This window comes from Sorex araneus, chromosome 5, assembly GCF_027595985.1.
Source record: "Sorex araneus isolate mSorAra2 chromosome 5, mSorAra2.pri, whole genome shotgun sequence".
NCBI classification, from domain to species: domain Eukaryota; kingdom Metazoa; phylum Chordata; class Mammalia; order Eulipotyphla; family Soricidae; genus Sorex; species Sorex araneus.
The window spans coordinates 170,860,391-170,883,672 of record NC_073306.1 but is presented as its reverse complement, the minus strand read 5'-3'; the positions used below and the strand labels follow the sequence as shown (position 1 = coordinate 170,883,672).

General features: G+C 48.7%; 1 protein-coding gene across 1 annotated transcript in view; it reads right to left on the bottom strand.

The window, feature by feature from the left end:
• PGM2 (phosphoglucomutase 2) overlaps positions 1 to 23,282 on the bottom strand; it is a 36,499-nt gene that overhangs the window by 904 nt on the left and 12,313 nt on the right. The window contains exons 4-13 of the mRNA XM_055140680.1: positions 22,925 to 23,009; positions 19,958 to 20,041; positions 19,659 to 19,852; positions 18,086 to 18,275; positions 16,415 to 16,512; positions 14,427 to 14,607; positions 7,710 to 7,803; positions 5,713 to 5,842; positions 4,163 to 4,352; positions 2,697 to 2,830 (exon numbers count right to left, since the gene is read on the bottom strand). Coding sequence (XP_054996655.1) covers positions 2,697 to 2,830; positions 4,163 to 4,352; positions 5,713 to 5,842; positions 7,710 to 7,803; positions 14,427 to 14,607; positions 16,415 to 16,512; positions 18,086 to 18,275; positions 19,659 to 19,852; positions 19,958 to 20,041; positions 22,925 to 23,009 — 1,380 coding nt within the window. The remainder of the gene's footprint in view (positions 1 to 2,696; positions 2,831 to 4,162; positions 4,353 to 5,712; positions 5,843 to 7,709; positions 7,804 to 14,426; positions 14,608 to 16,414; positions 16,513 to 18,085; positions 18,276 to 19,658; positions 19,853 to 19,957; positions 20,042 to 22,924; positions 23,010 to 23,282) is intronic.

Here is a 23,282-nt window from a genome sequence, read left to right as displayed (position 1 = left end):
GCAGCTCGCGCACAGCCAGGGCTGCAAACCGGCCTTCCCCAGAGTGCGGGCACTGCACCTGGCGGGCACCGGAAGGACGGGGAGAGAGGCGCAGTGCTGGCATGGAGCAACTGATTTTCTCTTTGTTTGCCTAAAGAAGGCAAATTTCCCCGGGAGTGCTGAGCAATTTTGTTGTCCTTCTGAAAAGGCGGCAGGCAGGCCAAGCAAGTGTGGGAAGCTTTGAACCAAAAAGTCAAATATGAAACACTGAATTTTTTTTTCTTATTTTGCTTTTGGGTGACATCCAGTGATGCACAGGGGTTACTCCTGGCTCTGCACTCAGGAATTACCCCTGGAGGTGCTGGGGGGACCATATGGGATGCTGCGAATGGAACCCGGGTTGGCTGCGTGCAAGGCAAACGCCCTACCCGCTGTGCTATCGCTCCAGCCCCCAAACACCGGAATTCCTGAATTCTTAAGTTCAGAACTCCCAAGGCTTCATTCCACCTAGAGCAACATGCAAACTGAATTGTGAAAGAAATGGCAGGCCTTGTAATTAGCTCAGGTAGTTCTTTTTTTTTTAAAAAAAAAAAAACCAACACTTTAAGAGTGAAACAGTATAACTAAAACCATCCTTCTTGAGATGGACATTAACTCGGACACCTCCCCTCCCCATCTACCCCCTGTGTGCCCCTGAGCCCAGAGGCTTTGCCTCCCTGAAGCCGGGAATCCGCATCTGTCAAACTGGGATAAAGCTTTTACCTTCTCCAGAGAGTTACTGTACAGATTAGGGCAAATTATATAAAGCAATTAGCACAGAACCTGCCCCACAAACCTGAATAAATGTAGCTATAATGGTAATTTTTTAATACCCTTTGGTAACATATAAAGTAATTTTGCTTCATTGCTCATTTGAATCACAGGTCTTTGTTTATTCCCCCTTCTCCAGAAAACATGACAAGGAAAATAACAGTTATCAAGAAGGCACATCACTAGTAACTTTCTTTTTAACACACTTAAATCTAAAACTCATATATATGTATACGTGTATATAAGCATTTAGAGATATTTTATATATGTTATTAATCACATAAAACACACACATATATTATATCTCTGTTTAAGCCAGCTGATTTTCTCTCTGGCTCTTGGGTAAGATAATTATATCTAAGTATTTATATTTGAGACAGTAAGGAAGTGTCCTTGATCTTTTATTTATTTATTTTTGCTTTTTTTTTCTGGGGGGGTTTACACCCATTGATGCATGGAGTTAATATGCCTGGTTCATGCACTCAGGAATTACTCCTGGCGGTGCTCGGGGGACCACATGGGATGCTGGGAATCAAATCCGGGTCAGCCGCATGCAAAGCAAACGCCCTACCCGCTGTGCTATTGCTCCAGCCCCAACTGTCCTTGTTCTTAAGAGAGAAAAATAAGTCTGTGACTTCCTTCCAAATAGTTCAGGGTGGGGAGCGAATACCCCATTTTTAACAGATACAGTGGGAGGGAACACATCTTACAAAAGCTCTCGAGGGCTGGATTTTGGAGGGGGTAGGTGACCCGGGCTCCCCAAAGCCTGGGTTTAGGAGCAAAGTTCCAGTGGATATGGCCAGACCGTTCCTTTATGTCTGTGGCTGCTTTTCTGCTGCCACAGCAAATCAAATAGTGGTGACAGGGATCACATAGCCCCACAAACACTCCAGCCTGAACTCGCTAGCTCTTGAGGGAAATGGTGAGCCAACCCTGGGTCCAGGTGAGGAACACGTGGGTAGTCCTTGCTTTATTGTTCAATGCATCTTTGGTTTGACATTTTCCAAAATCCACAGGTGGACCGCCCTGAAGACATCTATGTTTGGGTAAGAACGTGGCTCAGGGGAAGAGCACAGTATGCGCTTTGTAGGTGTAACGCCCTGGATTCGATCCCCAGCACCACCAAAACAGAACCTCTAAACCTAGAAACATTTACCCTACCCAAAGTGATTTTATGAGCAGGGTTGTATGCAAATCAAGGGCTTCTACTATCTCTCTGGCCTGAGAGAGGTTCTTTCTTTTTTTTAACTATCCCTGAAATTAAGAATGAAATTTTCCCACTGAGAGTTAAGAGGCAATTATGAAATTAATTAGGATCTCTACATTCTTGCCCCTGGATGCTTCAAGCAACCATTCATATCACAATATTTCTTTAAGTTTTGAAACAATACCCCCAATTAAAGTATCTATATAATCTCATTCTTCCGTTTTTGGGCCTCTCCCAGTGCCACACCTGGCAGTCAGGGGACCTCTGCGGTGCTGGGATTTGAACCAGGGTTGCAGCTACATGCTGGGCAAGTGCTTTTTTAGGTTTTTGGGTCACACCCAGCAATGCACAGGGGTTACTCCTGGCTCTGCACTCAGGAAATACCCCTGGTGGTGCTCAGGGGACTGTATGGGATGCTGGGAATGAAACCTGGGTCGGCCGCGTGCCAGGCAAATGCCCTACCCGCTGTGCTATCGCTCTGGCCCCCTGGGCAAGTGCTTTAACTCACTCTGTACTATCCATTTCTACTGGATCTCTTTTTTGGGGGGTGGATCCAGGACTCTCTAGCTAAGCCTCACTCCCAGTTCTGCTAAAGTAGCTATCTGGAAAGGTGATATATGTCACTCAGTGAACGTGTCACAGAACTAACTCGGGAGTCAGGGAAGATGTGCCACAGCAGCTGGGCCCATGGTGTTCATACCTGTTTCCGGGCGGCGCGCATAGCTCCGAATAATACTTGATTTTGGGCTCTGTTCCACTGGTCCGAATGGTAGCCACACCTCCATTAGCAAAGGTGAAGGTGATCATTTGGCTGCTTTTACTCGTTGGAAGGATCTAGGAAGGAATTTACACATGACACTCAACTAGGGTCAGCCGAGAGCAAGGTGAGTGCTGTACTGTCTTAACCCCTGTAGTATAGGTCCAGTTCCATACTAGTTGTCTTTTAAAAACATACATGTCACTGGCACTGGCACTGTCATCCCATTGCTCATTGATTTTGCTTGAGCAGGCACCAGTAACGTCTCCGTTGTGAGACTTGTTACTGTTTTTTGGCATATTGAATATGCCTCGGGTAGTTTGCCAGGCTCTGCCGTAAAATATGAGATAAATATCAAAGAACATCTCTAACATTTCTTACTCTCTTTCCTTATCTTAGCCATAATCTTCTGTCATATTGGAGCCTTCTTGGATTCCAATAGTGGGGAGGGGGAGTGCAGAAGGCAAGTGGGGGTCTTACAGCATCGTGCTTTCAGAGCAGAGGTAAGCAAACAGTGGTTCCCAGAGTCAGTCCCGTAACGTTGGTCTCAGCTGGGAACTTGCTAGAACGGTCATTTCTTGGTCTCCACCCAGATCTACCCAGTCTTAAATATTACAGCCAGGAATCAGTACCTGGTGTTCGTGTCAGGCTACTCATGATTCTGAAGCTTGGACAAGTCTGAGAACAGCTGGTGAGAAAAGCTACAGCTTGAGTCAGAAAATGTAGATTATACCCCATTATCGGTTGGGCGTTCGCCTTTCACGAGGCCGACCCGAGTTCGATTCCTCCGCCCCTCTCGGAGAGCCCGGCAAGCTACCGAGAGTATCGAGCCTGAGCAGCAGAGCCTGGCAAGCTACCCGTGCATATTGGATATGCCAAAAACAGTAACAATAAGTCTCTCAACGAGAGACGTTACTGGTGCCCACCTGAACAAATCGATGAGCAACGGGATGACAGTGGCAGTGACCCCATTATCAGCACTGTGTGATCTTTGGGAAATCCTGTACTTTGGGGACTTTTTGGTTTGTTTTTTTGTTTTCAGGCCACACTTGGTTATACTCAGGGCTTACTCCTGGCTCTGTGCTCAGGGGTCACATCTGGCAGGGCTTGGGGGACCTAATGGGATGCCAGGGATAGAACCAAGATCAGCCACAAGCAAGGCAAGTGCCTTAACCGCCGTACCACCTCTGCAGCCCCCAGATCCCGCCCTTTCGAGCACTGGTTTCCTTTATTCGCTCAACAACGCCACTGGCTCTGGTGGATACAGCGAGAACTCTGGGTGCTGGCTCAGGATGTGAGCTTCTCTACTCACCTACCACCAACTTCGACGAAGGGCTTAACACAGTAAAGCGTTCCAAAGCACAAGAGAGGTTAAACAGAAAACTTCATTCCAAGTAGACGGCACTTACCGCCTTCTTATTCGGTTGGCTATCGTCATAGCCAGTTGTAAGGTCGCGAATGCCAGAAATTTTAAATTTTCCACAAGTTTTCGGATAATTATTCTTCCCATCATAATTTCTAAGGTTTTCAAACAACTTTTTAATGATGCTTTGATCGTGACAGATAAAATACGAAGCTTTGGTTATATGGTAGCCATACCTATCAATACAAATACACGCAAAATAAGGAACAAATCAATCGGCCGCTGATTCATTTGCTTTTAAGCAAGTGAAGCAAATGACCATAATTCGCTTCAAAGGAATCATTGAGCATGAAAAAAGAGGAACAAGGAAGGAAAGTGGGGACATTGGTGGTGGGAAATGTACACTGGTGAAGGGACAGATATTTGAACATTGTCTGACTGAAATCCAATCAGGAACAATTTGTAACTGTGTATCTCATTGTGATTCAATTAAAAAAATATTTTTTTAAAAGGTAGATCTCTAGGGGGCAAAAAATAAAGGGAAAAAAAAAGAGGAACAATAACCTATCCTAGGAACTGCTAAAGTAAACTGCTGTCTGGCCTTAGATATACTGATAAGCAGTCATTTATAAGTCTAAGTTATAAGCTGGTTATCTTGGTTTGTTTTGGGGCCACACCTGGCAGGGTGGGTGTGGGGGGAGCAGGTTCGGGCTTGGGGACTCCGTGGCTCAAGGACTGAAGCTGGGCCTCCCCCGTGCAATGCCTGGCTCGCCTGTGCTCCAAAGTGCCGCCGGCTCAGCCCCCACACGGGCATTCCCTGGGACAGAGTGAATTCACACACCCATCACCTTGTATTGTGTCTGGCTGTGTGGCACTACTAAAGTCGAGTTGAAAAATTGATAAAAATGATTGACTAGATGTTTCACAAACACATTTTTTTGACACTACACATTTAAATTCACACTTTTAACTAATAACTAGTTCTGCGATTAGATCTCATTCATTAGGGAGTATGGCAATCATAAGTATTATTAAGTAGTTAAGCATGAAAAGGTGATTTCTATCTCTAATTTATTTATTCTGGGGCCACACCAATGGTGCTCAGGGCTTGCTTATGGTTCTGAGCTCAGGGATCACTCCTGGCGGGACTTGGGAGGCCACAGGGCGTGCCAGGGATTGAAGCTGGGTGACCCATGAATGACTCAAGCTCCCTACCCACTGCTGCACTATCTCTCCGACCCCTCAAAAGGTGATTTTTAACTTCATGGTTTTTTTTTTTTTTTTTTGGTGACACCCAGCGATGCACAGGAATTACTCCTGGCTCATGAACTCAGGAATTACTCCTGGCAGTGCTCAGGGGACCAAATGGGATGCTGGGAATCGAACCCAGATCGGTCACATGCAAGGCAAACCTTGCTATCGCTGTGCTATCGGTTCAGCCCCTTAACTTCATGTTTTTAAGAAATAGGATTTATAACTGAAGTAGGGACATTAGAGAGACTATCAGTATCACACACACAAGAGCATAATAAACCGTTAAAAATGGATCCAAAAATACGGGTTATTTTGATTAAGCACAGTCAGTAGGGAACTTACTCCACATAGATGGCCTTTAGCTGCTGGGACAAACTCAGGTTCCTGGTGGCGAGAAAGCTGGCCAGCTCCGCGCTAATGACAGCCGCGCTGACTCCGTCTTTGTCCAGAACAAAGGGGCAGCACATGTATCCTGCAGGACAAGCCACCCCTTAGGCTGGGTGCTCACAGCACACACGGAGGCTCCCTTGGGTCTGGGTGCCTGCTTCCCTCCATCACCCTGTGTCTGGGCAGAGCAAACCTTCCAGCGGCAGATGCTGAATAACGGGTAAGATCCTTCCCCTCCACACATCACGCCCATTCTCCAGGAACAGCCCAAACCCGACTGGCTAACCCAAATCATTTCTACGCTGACTCTTCCCAGGGATTCCCAGGGTTCTTGTAATTCCCTCTATCCAAATCAGTGCTTCCCAGAGTGGGAAATAACGCCCCCTGGAGGGCACTGGAGCCACCCAGCACTGGCAGTGGCAGGCCAGAAGCCTTAATATCCAAGGGGCCCCTGAGTCTTCCCCTCCCCCCCTCCCCCACACCCCACCCTCCTCCCCCTGCAAAGGGGGGCCGGCGCCTCTGTCTGTCGTCAAGGTTGCCTGTCACTGATACCTAGCCAATCCTTAACAGATATAAAGAGCTTTTCAAACAAAAATCCATAGAGAGCAGGCCTGCCCATCCTGGCAGCGGAGCACACACACGCGTGCACGCACACAAGCACACGCATGATTTGCTTAGTGGGAGGCTCGACAGCATCTTCGCTCTGCTCAGTCAGTAGCCTGGAGATCACCGGACCCAGGGGCGCGGTTTCTGCGGGGACACACACCTGCAGCTCCGTGACGGACACCTCTGTTTTCAGGGACACAGATTCCTTTTTTTTTTATTTTAATTTTTTTGGTCTGGCCGATCTGAATAATCTTTATTATTATTATTATTATTATTATTATTATTATTATGGTTTTGGGGCCATACTCAGCACTGCTCAGGGCTTACTCCTGGCTTGGTGCTCAGGGGTCACTCTTGGGAGGCTCAGGGAACCGTATGGGATACTAGGGATTAACCCAGGTCGTCTACGTGCAAGGTGAGAGTCTATCGCTCTGGTTCCTATTATTATTATTGTTGTTGTTTTCAATTTTAGCCAACTTGATTTATAGTTTTACAGTAAGGGTGTGGATTCATGTATACAACATTGTAACACCAGACTCACCACCACGGCGCCCATTTCCCCTCACCCTTCACACACACACAAACACACACACACACACACACCCCTCATCATCTCACACCACTCCCCTCCCAGCCTGCTCTCCCACACCACCCCGTCCTTCTCACTGCTCTGGTGAGCTCCGTTCTATAGATGAGATCTTAGATCTCGGTGCACTGGGCTTCTGCCGTCCCTTACTACACCTCCTTAGACCCCACATATGAGCGGTCACTCTGCCTGTCCCTCCCCTGCCCTCAGCACGATACCCTCCAGCTCCATTCCCATGGCTGCAGAATGCCTTCAGGCCCAGCCGAGCAGTATTCCACCGAGTCTAGGTACCAGAGTCTCTATTCAGCCACTAGCTCTTGGACATTCGGGTTGTTTCTGGATTTGGGATACTGTGGGGATTGCCTTTCCTACATCCATGACTTGGCTATCAAGGCAGGTTCTTTTATTTCGGAAACAAATCCCAGAGGCTGGTTGGGGGGACTCGAAGCTCTCTCCATGCCGTGGAAGCCAGCAAACCACGTGGGGCTGTTTCACTGCCCATCATCTGGGTTTGTGTTCTATGGCCACTCCCTGCTCCGGGAGTGCTCCCCTGGTTGCTCCCAAAGGTGTTCAGAGCACCACAGGGTGCTGGATATGGGACCAGGGCCTCCCAAATGCAAAGCGTGTGTGCTAGTGACTGTCATCGCTCTGGCTGCCGCTGCTGATTTCCAATCTCTAGAATCCAAGTCCAAACCCAAATGTCTCCCGTTAAATTGCATGCTGTAAATTATGAGTCTTACTCATCCCCAAGCCGTCTTACCAATTGCCTCTTCAAATGCAAATAAGACATTCTTCCCCTGGTCCATGAGCTGTTTCGCCCGGTTTCCCATCCACTTAAAGCCGGTTAGCGTTTCCTAAGGGGGGATTGGGAAACAAAGAAATTCCTTAGGCCTTGGACAGAGACACTAAAAAGATCAATCCAGCCCCACCTCCATCCCCAACTGTAGGGAGCCATTTTACAAGCCTGGCTCTTATCCTCTAGTCAAGTGGAGGCTTACTTGGGATTCCTGTAACAAGGTCACCACTGCTGACCTTACTGATCTTATCAGTTCGCCATTCCTCTCACTAGCCAACGCCCATACCTGATCTGCCCAACGCCCATGCCTGATCTGCATTTTACTATTGTTCCTATGGGGGTCCAAGCATGCGTACTGCCCCCTCCCACCAAGAGGTATAAGTATTGTAACTGCTGTGAATAAACTCTCTCTCTCTCCTCCTCCTTCTGACTCTGCATCTGTTCATTCGGTTACGTCCCCTCCTTAGCCCCACGAGGGGTCCTCCCTGCGGGACAGGATGGGACCCCACATCTGGCGCCCAGCGTGGGGCACTAGGGGACCACCGAACGCCCGGTCAAGTTCACGTCGGCCGGCGAATTCACGGAAAAGTGAGTGTCTCTGAGGGTCGCCTCTCTCTTGGCGCACACCCTGGTATGGGACCGGGCTTGAATACAGTCTCGTGTTAAGGACGAGACGGTCACTGGCGGAAAGGCTTGAATTCCCTTGTCTTGTGTGTATGTGTGAGTGATTGTGCAGTCTTGGACGTCCTCGTCCTTGTACTGAGTCTGTGGCTCCACGACTTGGCATCCTTAAGATCCCTTTAAGGTTACGGAGTCCGATTGGGCTGTCTGCGATTCCACGAGGAACATATGGTCTAGGGTGGTGCTGGTTTAGACACCGGCCGCAAGTCACCTCTCAGGCTGATCCACTATGGCTAAGTTCCTCACCGGCCAGACATGCATCTGAGTGGTTTGTTATGAGTGTCCCCATCCCCCCTGCCCCTTCTTGTGTCTTTTGTGTTTTCATTTCGGTCGAGTTGGCAGAAACTACCTCCCAGTGTAGACAGTCACTGGTGGGAGGTCGAATCCCTTTGTCCTGTGTTTTCATTTCTGTCGAGTTGGCAGAAACAGCCTACCAGTGACCCTTTCTTTTCTCTTCTTGCTTTATTGTCTGCTTATCCTCTGTTTCCTTCACCTGTGTTCACCCTTGGGAATTCCCCGCTTGTTGCATCTTTATTCTAGCTATCTTTATCCTAGCTGCTATTTCCATTTTTGAACGGTGCCTTTTCCGATTCCGCCCTTTTACTCCCTAGAATTATGGGACAAAAACCTTCTAAACAGGAGCTCTTTATCAATAGCCTGAAAGACTCCCTTAAAGACCGTGGAGTAAAAGTAAGGAAAAAAGACCTAGTGCAATTTTTTCTCTTTATAAAAGATATTTGCCCCGGGTTCCCTCAGGAGGGGACTATTAGTAAAAATAAATGGGCCAGAGTAGGTGATTGTATGGAAGATTATTATAAACGGTTTGGTCCTGAGAAAGTTCCTACTTCCGCTTTTTTTTATTGGAACTTAATAAATGAGACTCTTAAGCCGCAAAAAAGACAGCCGGAGAATCAGCACCTGGTTTCTGAATCCAAGACCTTTCTAAGGAAAAAGTATAAGAATTTCAAGGCTCCCTTAGTTTGTGGGGATGAGGTCCCCTCCATGCAGAAGGCTGACTCCTCAAATTCTACTAATGTATACTCTGACCATTCTGCCCCCCTACCTGAGCCCTCCCGAGCGGAGGCACCTCCAAAACTTTATCCTGTGATTTTTGATATCCCTGATCCTTCTCCTCCCGAACCCGAATTCTTACCCCCAGAGGACGGGGCTATCCAGGAAGATGAGGTAGCGAGGAATCAGCCCTCAGCCCCTTGGCCCTCGTTGGAAAACAAGCCACCCCCTTATCTGTCCCATGCCACTGCCTTTTTTAATTCCCCATATAATACCAGTGAGGCAGTCCGCCAGCTCACCCGGGACACTGCTGTCTTACGCGCAGTCCTACAACAGAAGCAGGAATATGTCCACCTTTTGACTCAAATAAGGCAGCTAGATAAAGAACTAGTAAGTGCCCAGCAGCCTTCTGCCCCCTCTCAAGGACCTAGTAAGAAAAGCTCGGTCTCTCACACTTTAGCGTTAAAACCCGTGGCTGCTTTTCCAGTTACCAGGTCCCATTCTCGGGCCCCCAATTACCCCACCTCCGCCACGGCTCCACCCGATGATGATTCCTCAGATAGAGAAGCGGAGGAGGCCGATCTGCCTGAAGAAGGGGCACACACTGGAGAGGAAAATCCCCCTAAGGACGTAATTCCTCAGGCACCAACCCGCCAAAGCTATAGTAGATTAAAATTTGGGGACCTGAAAGATTTAAAGGCTGCTGTTTCTTCTTGCGGCCCTACTGCTCCCTTTACGCTTGGCCTTTTGGACTCCCTTAGTGAGGGATGGCTCACGCCAAACGACTGGTTCTCAGTCGCTAAGGCTGTCCTCAGTAGAGGAGACTATCTCTTGTGGAAAGCAGATTATTCTGATCAATGCCAAGATATGGCGCGCGGCAATGTCTCGGCAGGAGGCTCTTCCTCATCCTGGGTCTTTGCTAAATTTCAGGGTCAAGAACCATTTGATTCTAACGAGGTGCAGGCTCAATTTCCCCCAGGGCTACTTGCTCAGATACAAACCGCTGCCCTCCGGGCCTGGAGGAGACTTCCCTCTAAAGGGTCAGTCGTAACATCCCTAGCCAAGGTTCGTCAGGGAGCTAGTGAGCCCTATAGTGATTTCATTGGCCGCCTCACAGAGGCAGCTGAAAAACTTATGGGAAGCGAAGAGACAGATAATGAGCTGATCCGCCACCTGGCCTATGAGAATGCTAACTCCACCTGCCAGGCCGCACTTCGCCCCCATAAGCGTGGGAAGACCCTTTCAGAATACATCCGGCTATGCTCCGATGTCGATCCCACCGCCCAAAAAATAGGGCTTGCTATAGGGGCGGCCTTCAAACAGTTTGCCATTCAACCAGTGAACAGCCAGGACAGGCTGTGCTTTGGCTGTCAGCAGCCTGGACATTTTTTAAAAAACTGTCCCAATAGAAAATCACAGCCCAGGCCTAAAACTCTTTGCCCTGAGTGCAAACAGGGCTTCCACTGGGCATCAGAGTGCCGCCAGAAGGCCAAGCCGGGAAACTTGATTCGGGGCCAGCCCCAGGCCCCGGAAAAACCAGGGGATGTTCCCAGCTGCAGCCCTTCTCCCCAGTGTGGAGCTTCAGAGCTCCAGTCAATAGATTCACTACAACCAGCCACTGCAGGGAGCAATGTGTTGGATATTCCCTGTCCTGATACAGTTACCATTTGCCCCACTCAGAGTCCCAACATATTAAATTCTGGTGTAAAGGGACAAGATTTGAGCCCCCAGGTAGAAAGGGAGCTTGCTCAAGTGAACCTTGCAAGCAGCACATCAGGTTTTCATGGTTGTCTGGAGGATTTCCTGACAGTGAAGGTAAAGGCGTCGCCAATCTCTGACTCCACTCATGGAGTGCATCTAGAATCTCAGCAACAAGCGGCTGAGTTCAGGGAACAGGAAGCTATCCCGCGTATGGGATATGCAGAGCTGAGTTCTGTACCTAATGGGCATCAGGTTTTGAGCCAGGATAAAAGTAAGGAAATTTGGAATCAAAGAGTTGTGTCTATTGGTGAATTTGCGCTGGCAAACCAAGCAGAACTTTGTATAAAAGGGCTCAGCTACCCTGAGAGGCCTCAGTCAGGTCAGAGGTGGAGAAAGCCTTGTCTAGTTTCTAGTCTTAATTCCAAAGACCATCAGTCAGGAACTCAGTCTGGACAACTGAATCTTAAGTTTTTTATCAGAACCTGTGGTGATATGCTATTTCCAAAGAAGATTATTCAAAAATTCAGGCTGGTACAGTTTTATTTTTGGGGAAGTGAACTTCTACTTCTAGTTCATGAGATGCCACCTCTAGGAAAACGGCTTCAGGGCCAGTGGGTACGTGGTTATTCTCCCACTCAGCAATTGCTTATTGACCCAGGAGGCACAGAGACACCTCATTCCTGGGTGCTCACCCACTCAGCCACTACAGATGCTGAGTCTGGTGAGGGACAGAAGGCATTGTCACTAGGATACTTCTGCTTGTGTGTGTGCATGGTTATGAAGCAGGTTATTTTGGATACCAGAAAAGAGCTTCCAATGAAGGCTGTAACTTGCCACATTGGTTTTTTCATTGCCCATGTGCCAGGGCTGGCTAATATCATCTCAAACTCAGTTTATGCTGTTGGTTTCTTCCCTGGTATTATGACTATGCCTCTAAATGCATCAAACACTATAGTTCAAAAATTGCTTCAGCAGCTACAAGCTGTTTTACAAAAGTGCTCTGAATTTTTTTTTTCCTTTTCCTTTATTACTTTTATCTGATCTCATTCTGGTCTGACTGGATCTATGACTTGAGCACAGTTTAAAAAAAAAAAAAAAAAAAAAGGAGGTATGCCCCGTTTGACTCCTTGTCCTTGACACTGTTCACTTTAAACTTTTAAAATTTACCTTAAGGAGAGCCATATACAGCAGCTGAAAGGCATTTTCAGGAAAATGCACAGACTCAGGAAACTACTAATTCTCCTATGTGGATTAAAATTGACAAATTGGATAGCAGGGAGACTCCTCACTCGAGGAAAAGGCTATGTTTTTATTTTTTTTTTTCAACAGACAACCCCACCAAGAAACTTTGGGTCCCGTTTTGCATTCCATCAGGAGCTGAATTCATCTGCCTGCTTTAACTTTCAGAACTCTGCAGTTTTATAACCCTCCAAATTCCAGCCACAAGCCATCACCAAGCTGATTTCAGCTGGAAGCCACAAGGAAACCAGAGGAGGAGCTTGCATCAGAGGGCCTGCAGCAAAGGCCTCTAGCTCCTCTATCATATCACAAGGCCACATTAAGAGCATTCCTTGTATCCTTCTTTTACAGGTTGTAGAATGGAAAACGCCAGGACCCCATATTTTGGATTAATAATTCTTTACTTTTACCCTTTCCTTGGAATTCACAGGTGCCTCAGTTTCCAAAGGAGGAAGGAATGACTTTTAACAGGAACACCTTCTCATTTCTCTCTAGGATATCCATTTGTATTGGAGCTTTTCCTCTGTCTCTTTATCCACAGGCGTGGAGATGTACCAAACCCCAATGGTCGAAGCCTCTAATAACTTTAAAAAGTAATTTTTCCAAACATAAGCTAGGTTGCACAGATATGACTGCTAGTGAACCTGACCAGAGAATGGCTGCATCCCTCTGCTGAAGGACTCCTGACAGAAGTTGTGATGCTCCTGTTCCAGTGCTCCCTGCCTGATGCAGTACTTCATGAAATTCATCAGACTCCTATAGCTGCTCCTCTAGGACTCATTGCTGTGACCACTACTGCTGCTGCTGCAGAAACAACTCTTCAATTTTGATCCAGACACTTCATTTCTTCAGAATGGGACTAACTGACTCTCATCATTGGTGACTTGCCTCACCCTTGGACAGTGCAGGACAATTGGACGCTTTACTACTACAAGCACTGCTCTGGCCAAGGGTCGGACTGAAATTTTACTACAATTTATAAGACTGTATTGTGTTTGGAATTGTTCCTCTTTCTATTTCAAATTTTTGTAATTTTGTAAACAGAAAAGGGGGAGATGCTGGGATATAGCTCTAATAATTTGGGCCTGATTTTGGTGAGTCCTTTTCTCCCTTGCTATGAAGACTTCAGCTTTATTTGGTATTAAAGTCGAGCCTATATAGGTTCACTACCATTGGCTTGATTTGCAGGACGCTTACATCTCCGTTCAGATTCAAACCTCATCCCCCCCCTAGTTCTCTACCTTGAGGATGCCGGGCTCCCAGGAATTTAGTCTTGTGGTTCAGGTTGCCAGGCAAAGCACTGCAAGGGAGGGCTGATACCCGGGCCCGGCTCCCTGTGAGGTATTCCGGTATAGCATAGAGGTTGCTCCAAGACCAGGGGACTGATAGGGCCTGTGAGGAGCCCCCTGCATAGACCCGATCATCCCTTCCCTCCTCTCCCTGCAAAAATGGAGTTTTTGTGTCACAAGGGATACCGGACAATGCCTCCCCTGACCACATTTAATTTAAAACAAAACAGGGGGAGATGTAGGGAGCCATTTTACAAGCCTGGCTCTTATCCTCTAGTCAAGTGGAGGCTTACTTGGGATTCCTGTAACAAGGTCACCACTGCTGACCTTACTGATCTTATCAGTTCGCCATTCCTCTCACTAGCCAACGCCCATACCTGATCTGCCCAACGCCCATGCCTGATCTGCATTTTACTATTGTTCCTATGGGGGTCCAAGCATGCGTACTGCCCCCTCCCACCAAGAGGTATAAGTATTGTAACTGCTGTGAATAAACTCTCTCTCTCTCCTCCTCCTTCTGACTCTGCATCTGTTCATTCGGTTACGTCCCCTCCTTAGCCCCACGAGGGGTCCTCCCTGCGGGACAGGATGGGACCCCACACCCAACACACACACACACACACACACACACACACACACACACACACACACACACACACACACACACCACGCACGCACGCACGCACGCACGCACGCACACATGCACATGCATACGCATGCACACAAACACACACCCCTTACCTCGAAGTGGAACCCTTACCTCGAAGTGGAAGCCCTCCTTTAAGGCAATGGCCCGCAAGATTTTGGAGGAGACGGTGCTGGACAACATGTATGTGTCTTTGAGGGCGCTGTGATCTTGGTTCTTTGCTTTCCAAGAAGTGAAAAGCCACCAGCCTAGGAGGGCCCCCAGCTCGTTGCCCGAGAAGACCCTCCACTCTCCACTGCAAGGAAAAGCCGCTGGTGAGAGTCACGGTCCTCCCTTCCCTCTCCCCTCCCCTTCGGCTACTTCTTTGTACAAAAACATTTCATAATATAAATGAAATAAAAAAATTTATTATTATTTTGGTTCGGGGGACACATCTGGCTTGCTCCCGGCTCTGTGTTTAGGGAGTGACTCTTGCTGGGGCTTGAGGTGCCATGTGTGGTTCTGGGAACTGAACCTGGGTCAGGCCTTGCGAGGCAAGAGCCTTCCCCGCTGTACCATCTTCGGCCACCCGCTCTCTTCTTTCCTCCCACACATCGGCCCTCCCTCCCTCCCTCCCTGCCTCCCTCCCTCCCTCCCTTCCATTTTTGGGCCACGCCTAGCAGTGCTCAGGGTACCCCCAGCTTGGTGCTCAGAACTTGCTTCCAGCAGTCCTCAGAGGACCATGTGATGCCAAGGACAGACAACGGTCCCCCAGTGTGCAAATCCCACACTCGGGCCCGCCGAGCCCCCCTACTGTCGCTGTCCTCGTTTAAATAACTGCTACCTGGCAAACATGTAATAGCTCTCATCAGCTCCCAGCTCTAGCCGGTTTGCCTACACACCCTTGATCTTTGAAGAACAAGTGCACCAGTGATAACTTAATGCTTTTCTTCTTCTTCATCTACAGCAAAGACTTTGCTTTGGCTTTTTCTTTTTTTTTTAAATAGGGCTCCCCCTGGCCATGCTGGCGTGCAGGAAGGCCAGAATCTCCTGCATGTTAGGCACGTGCTCTACCACTTGAGCTAGCTCCACGCCCCCCTGGTTTAAGGTAACAGAAACAGAAATGGCAAGGGCCCCTGTTCACAGAATTTTTTATATATCTCAGTCTCCATCCAATCAGTTCAGTCGTGCTCAGTTCGAGAGGCGGGAGCTTCTCGTTGCTTGAGATCTGGTCTGGGGGCCGGGCGGAGCACGCCGAGGGCCCGAACACGTGCTCTGCCTGCTGGAGCTGCAGGCTTGATTCTCAGCCACACCCGGTTCCCCAGGTCACTGTCCTGGGAAGAGCCCCAAGCACCACCCGATGTGGCCCCACACCAAATCAACAAGAGATCAGGCATGGCCCTGAAACAGTCGGGACATGGACAAACAGGGAGGGTCGTCTAGTGCAGGCGGCTGGAAGTTTACATTTTCACATTTCATCATGCATCACTTTGTGTAACTTTCTAAAAACACGTAGGACCAAACCTACCTGACTGTAACCTAAAAGGCATGGCCTCCAAAACGTCACATATACCCAGGGACATGCAAAATGGCAGGGACACTGCAGAGCCCCCACACCCACACCCGCCCCTCCCACCTCCACCCATCTCTCCTGACACCTCTGTAAACGCTGATCACACCAACCTTGGTACTGTCTCAATACCCGCCACACAGCCCTCTCGGGGCTGCTCAACCCCAGTGCAACACTTCCTTGAAGGTCCATCTCTTAACCTTTGGAGAACCCTTGGCATGGACCAAGCAGCAGAACCAGCACCAACCAAAGTATTTCGTCCTCATCAGGCACTGAGTCATTACTTAATAAAATCAGTGCCAGAGCCAGGGGGAATCACAAATCCTCATTTTGGCTCCAAACCCACAGGCTGGGGGTCCCTGCCGAACTCCCAATCACGTGGCTCCCAGCTCAGCATCTTGCTCTGTTAAAGTATCCGACAGGATGTTCAGGGCAAGAGGGACCATTGGCAGAATAAAGGGGGACTATTTCCATAGGTCCAGAAACGCCTCACTGCTGACTACCTCCTCTCCTTCGTATATTCTGTTACTAAGGTGATCCCAGGTCCTGTTACCTGTCTTGTTTTTCTGCCACAGCCAGTCTATCGGCGTCTGGGTCATTTGCTAAAACGATTTTGGCCCCAACTTTGTCAGCCAAAGCAAAAGACAAAGTCTGAAAAAAAAAATAGGAAGAATAAGAATGACTTCAATTAAGAATCATGTTTTAAAGCAATTTTTTTAAATATTCAGTTCTGGGGCACAGTGGGTTAGATGCTTTCCTTGACTGTAGCCAAAAGTGGGTTCAAATGTTCAAATTGGTGGTGGGAAGTGTACACTGGTGAAGGGACAGGTATTAGAGCATCATATGACTGGAACCAAATGATAAACAACTTTGTGAGATACACACACACACACACACACACCCTCAAAAACAAAATTGGGTTTGACCCCTAGCACTGCACAGGGTGCCCCAAGCACCGTAACCCCTGAGTGATCCCTGAGAAGAAACCCTGAGTGATGCTGGTGTGGCCCAAATCCCATCCACCACCACCACCACCGGCATCAAAATTAAAAAACACTCAGTTCTAAAAGAATGAAAAGATTTTTCCCCAAACTGAGGCCCGCTAGGGTGGTGTTCTGTGGGGCGAGGGATCAATCCCAGGTCTTGTGCTTAGACGCCGATCTGTATTCAGGGGCCCTCAAGGGCTGCGTTTTAATCTGGTCTTGGCAGTTCACATACTATTCCCTCAACCAGAGAGACCATGGAGCACCCAAAAACACCCACAGCTGGTGGTGGGGTGTCATACTCCTGACAGCATACATGTGGGGCTACTTCCTGCCCTCACATGGGTTCAGCCCCGTGAACAAGCCAAAGCAAACAGCCTGTCTCAATATCATTGTTACCCTAACCTTTAGAAGGGGGTCAAGCACTATATTTCAAATCGCATTTCTTCATACCAGAAAGAGGGCAATTAAAAAATCAAGTCCTGGGGCTGGAGTGATAGCACAGCGGGTAGGGAGTTTGCCTTGCACGCGGCCGACCCGGGTTCAATTCCCAGCATCCCATATGGTCCCCTGAGCACGGCCAGGGGTAATTCCTGAGTGTAGAGCCAGGAGTGACCCCTGAGCATCGCTGGGTGTGACCCAAAAAGAAAAAAAAAAAAGAAATCAAGTCCTGTGATGAATCTCTATACCAGAGGGTTACGAACCATTTTGTGCTATTACTCCCTTCTCAGAAACAAATGATGGTGACTCTCTAAAAATCCACCTTCTTTAAGCAAATAAATAAAAAGCCCAATAGGAATGGCCCCTGGAGAGTTTCACATATAGCTCTATACCATTACTACTTGTGTTGCTGTGGTCATCGTTGTGGCATCAAGGAAGCACTACTGACAAATAAAACTTTAAAATCATTTACTTTAGGGGCAGCAGAGAGCGAACAGTGGGCAAGGCACTTGCCTTACAGGCAGCTGACCTCGGTTACATGTTTAAATCCCCAGCATCCCATATGGTCCCAGAGCCCTGCTGTGAGTCATCCCTGACCACACAACCAAGAATGGTCTATTAAAAAAAAAAATCATTTCAGTTCTAGCTCTCGCATCTGATTTGAAATTTTAGAAATAGGGGACTCAGGACTGCCACAGTGAAAGATTTGGGGGCAGCAAAGTAACAGAAAAATCCATTTTACCTGACCCTAATAGTTTTGACTACATAAGGTTAATAATGAAAAAAAAAAATGAGGTTACCAAGACGCCTTTCCCCTCTTCGGGATTCGGGTATTTCACTGTGGGGAACTCCGGGTCTGGGTCTTTCTGTTCGGAAACAGGCGCGGGAGGAGCAAAGTCGAAGGCCCGGAAGGCCGACTGCACGAAGGCGTGGCCCACGCCGTGGACTGCCGTGTGCACAAACTTCACGTGGGTCTCCTTGTTCACAGGCCTGGAACCAGACACAGGGCAGAGAGAGAGTCAAACGGAAGGTCTGCAAACTAGGAAGGAACCGACTCCCAGTGGAAGAGGCCACTGCACAGAGAATGCGTGCGGCCAGTGAGTACCCGGGTCCAGGTAAGCAGAGAGGAGGAAACAGCCAGGATTAATATGGGGTGAGGCTGCGTGTGTCCACTGAGCATCACCGGGAGCCCTGGAAGTGTCTGAACTCTTGGGGCCCGAGAAGCACCTCCCCTTCCCCGCCCCAACACTAAAAGGTCCTGCTGCAGTGGCCAGGAGATGCCCCAGGCACCCCCTTGAGAGGGGAAAGAAAAAAGGAGAAACACAACTTACACACTCTTGCCCAAACACACTTCCTCCTCCAACATGTTCTGTTCTAAAGTTTTTTGGTTTCTTTTTTCTTTCTTTCTTTTTTGCTTTTTGGGTCACACCCGGCAATGCTCGGGGGTTACTCCTGGCTCATGCACTCAGGAACTACTCCTGGTGATGCTTGGGGGACCATATGGGATGCTGGGACTCAAACTCGGGTTGGCCACGTGCAAGGCAAACAAGGCAAACGCCCTACCCGCTGTGCAATCGCTCCAGCACCAAAAATTATCTTTTTTTTTTTTTTTTTTTTTGCAGTTTGGGTCACAACTGGCGATGCACAGGGGTTATATATATATATATATATATATATATATATATATATATATATATATATATATATTCAGGAATTACTCCTGGTGGTGCTGGGGGACCATATGGGATGCTAGGAATTGAACCCAGGTCTGCCGCATGTAAGGCAAATGCCCCACCCGCTGTACTATTGCTCTAGCCCCAGAAAATTATCTTTAAATAAGTGAGAAGCTGCGAAGTACTTCACCTGGCTCACAATGAAAAAATATTGACTAACAATTTGTCAGAAAAGTTACTGGGAGGGGCTGGAGTGATACTACAGCAGCTGACCCAGGATTGATTCCTGGCATCCCATATGGTCCCCTGAGCCCTGCCAGGAGTAATTCCTGAGTGCGGAGCCAGGAGTAACACCTGAGCATCACTGGGTATGATCCAAAACAAACCAAAAATAGGAAAAAAGAAAAGGAAAAGTTACTGGGGCTGGAGCAATAGGACAGCAGGTCAAGATGCTTGCCTTCCACACAGCCGACCCAGGTTCAATCCCTGGCATCCCACATGGTGCCCCAAGCCTGCCGAGTGTAATTCCTCAGTGCAGAGCCAGGAGTGACTTTTGGTCATTGTCAGGTGTGGCCCCCAAACAAAAGAAAAGTTACTGACTCCTGCTGTGCTGCTTCAAGAATCAGACGGAGCATGGGTAGAATAAACATGGGTAGAACCCATGAACCGATCCCCAGAGGTGAGTTCACCGTCCATTTACCTGTGAAAACAGTATTTTTTCAGGTCTTCAAAGTAGTCTTTGTTGATGGACGCCAGGGGGTCATGAAGAAGCGGGCTGTTGTCGATGCAGGAACTGTCCCAAGCCTGGGGCCATGGCTCCAGGTTCCCTTCGATAGCTTGGGAGATCCCTTTGTCATGGGGAGAGATGATCTGAGCCCCATTCTCCCAGTAGACCTGGAGACGGCAGAGCGGAAGCGTGAACGGACTCCAGCCCCTTCTGCCTCACTCTGTAAAGGGCTCGGATTTCTGTGAAACGCGTGGAGGGAGAAGCCGGGATACCTTATAACCGTTGTCCTGCTTGGGGTTGTGCGAGGCGGTGATCATGATGCCAGCACAGAGCTTCAACCTGGAGACTGTGTACGGCTGTGACCAGAGGCAAGAAGGAGAGCGTCAGGCAGGACAGACGAGAGCCACCGGACACATCTACTGCCTGTGGCCTGCCTCTACAGCTCGCTCCCCGTCCCTGAACAGGCCATACACATGTCATCATGGGTCACTCAACATGGGGCACCAAACCTCCCCTGTTTACTCTATTTTTTGTTTGTTTGTTTTTGCTTTTTGGGTCACACCCGGAGATGATCAGGGGTTACTCCTGGCTCTGCACTCAGGAATTACCCCTGGCAGTGCTCAGGGGACCATATGGGACACTGGGAATCGAACTCGGGTCAGCCGCGTGCAAGGCAAACGCCCTACCTGCTGTACTATCGCTCCAGCCCCCCCTGTTTACTCTTGGTACCTTTGAAACTAGGCTGCTGCTCAAAATTCTGAGAAGTGTGTTCTAATAAGGACAGGACAGTGAGTGTGTGTGTGTGTGTGTGTGTGTGTGTGTGTGTGTGTGTGTGTGTGTGTGTGTGTGATGCTGGAGATCAAACTCACCACCTCATACATGCAAGGCTTGACCCCATCACTCTGTCACTGTGTGTGTGTGTGTGTGTGTGTGTGTGTGTGTGTGTGTGTGTGTGTGTGTGATGTGTGATGCTGGAGATCAAACTCACCACCTCATACGGTGAGTTATATGTAAGGCTTGGCCCCATCCCTGAGAACATCCCTGGCCCCACTGTCTTCTCATTCTATCTTCTGCCTGGCAGAGCTAGAAAACTCTCCAAATAAAGGGATGGTCTCATCCTCCGTAGCACATTCCTTCAAAATTTTGCTTGGGATAAGGGCTTAAAAATCCTGTATTGGGGGGCTGGAGTGATAGCATGGTGGTTAGGGTCTTTGCCTTGCATGTGGCCGAAGTGGGTTCGATTCCCAGCATCCTATATGGTCCCCTGAGCACTGCCAGGAGTTATTCTTGAGTGCATGAGCCAGGAGTAACCCCTGTGCAATGCCGGGTGTGACCCAAAAAGCAAAAAAAGAAAAGTCCAGTATTGGGACTGGAGCAACAGTACAGCAGATGGGGTGCTTGCTTTGCACGAGGCCTACACACACTCTATCCCCAGCACCCCACAGGGTCCCCATGAGTCCCACCAGGAGTGATCCCTGAGCAGAGCTGAGTGTGGCCCCTCCTCTCCCAAAGGAAGACCAGCATCTTCCTTTCCTTCCCATTGCTTACTCTGCTCCTCTTCCTTCTTCTCTCGCTCGCTTTTTTCAAATTTAAAATGTTATTTTGAGGTATGTGCTCCACCAGTGAGTCACATCCCCGGGATCCCATCACCTTGATCTGCAGTTTTTTAAAAAAGGGAGTTTCCTTAGGTGCGTTTGTTCATTGACCTCCCACTTTGGGGTCAACATCCTCTCTCGATCTTCTGCTGAGCTCCCAGCTCTCCGGGCTTCTACCCCCCTGTGGGTCAGTCCTCCCCCAGCTGTCTAGGAGAGCAATCCTCAGTGCTACCCAATGTCCCGTCAGCCCTACAACAGCCCACTGTGCTCACTGGTCCACTCGGGAGTTACTCACAGTCTGCGGGTGTCTGGAGCAAAGGAAATGACAACACCATATGGGAAATGAAACACCCATTCATAGTTGGTATGAGAATAACAGCCCTAACATTTTTGTACCAGAGTAAACCAAGGATGCTTGAGATTGTGGCAAGTTTTCTGCCAAACAGTGACACTGAAATGGCACTTGGATGAGATGCTAAGTGTCTGCCAGGCATTGCTGTATCACCATGGTGCACTAGAGGGAGAATTGGAGGCTGGTAGTTACATCCCTTGAGTTTGGGCCTAAGTTACTTTGTTTGCATTTATTACTCTCATTTATACTTGGTGTAAGCAACTGTGTATCAATCATATTCTTTTTTGTTGTGTTTTGGTCTCTTTTGGGGGCCATACCCAGTTGTACTCAAGGGTTACTCCTGGCTTTGCACTCTGGAATTACTGATGGCAGTGCTCGAGGGACCATGTGAGATGCTAGGGATTGAACCTGGGTTGGCCACATGCAAGGCAAGCACCCTCCCCACTATACTATCTCTCCAGCCCCACTTTCTAAGAACATAGATTCTTAACATCTGGCCTCACTCGTACATGTCTCCCAATTATAAGAGCTGGGGACAGGGGTGGCAGGGAAGAATTACAAATCAAAAAAAACAAAAGAAAGAAATTTGGCTAAAATTACCTAAAATGGGGCTGGAGTGATAGCACAGTGGGTAGGGCGTTTGCCTTGCACACGGACGGCCCAGGTTCGATTCCAGCATCCCATATGGTCCTCTGAGCATTGCCAGGGGTGATTCCTGAGTGCAGAGCCAGGAGTAACCCCTGTGCATTGCCAGGTGTGACCCATAAAGCAATATATATGTGTGTGCGTGTGTGTGTGTGTGTGTGTGTGTGTGTGTGTGTATAAAATTACCTAAAATATTCCTTGAATGCAAACAATATTGTACTTAAAAAATTAAAACGAGAGTCAGAGATATAGTATAACAGGTAGGGTGCTTGCCTTGCAGGAGGCTGACTCAGGTTGAACCCCTGGTACCCCATATGGTCCCCCGAACCATGTCATTCATGAGCACAGAACCAGGAGTTCTTCTATTATCAAACCCCAACAGCACTAATGACTGTAAAATTCCACCAGTGCTTGGGGCCAGAGAGACGTACAGCGGGCAGGGTGCCTTGCACGCAGCTGACCAGAGTTTAATCCCTAGAAGCCCATACGGTCCCCTGAGCCCTGCCAGGAGTGACTCCTGAGCACAGGGCCAGGAATGAGCCCTGAGAACCACCAGGCCTGGCCAAAAGCCTAAACTAAACCCAACCTCCAGTCACGTCCCACCCCTGACCCCACAAAAGGGAACTGTAAAGGCAAAGGTCACTCACCACGAAAGGGGTTGGAGTTATGTCAGAGAAGAGGTAGACGGGAACGCCCTGAGTGATAAACGTGGTCGCAGCGAGTTGGGCAAACCTGGAGAGGCAGGGGTGGGGGGAGAGCAGAGCAGAGCCGTCAGGACCAGCGGGGAGGGAAGGAAGGAGTGTCTCCCCACTTCTCACGTCTTGGTCTGGCGCGGAGAGACCAGAGCGAGGAACACGGCCATTCCGACAGCTACTCACATTCGCAGAACACTGAGGCCGGGGGGATTCCACCGTCCCACGGGTTAGTTCAACAGAACCGGGGCTACGGCCGAGAGAGCAGAAAACTCACCCCAGTACAGCGGCCAACTGGCACTGAACCACACTT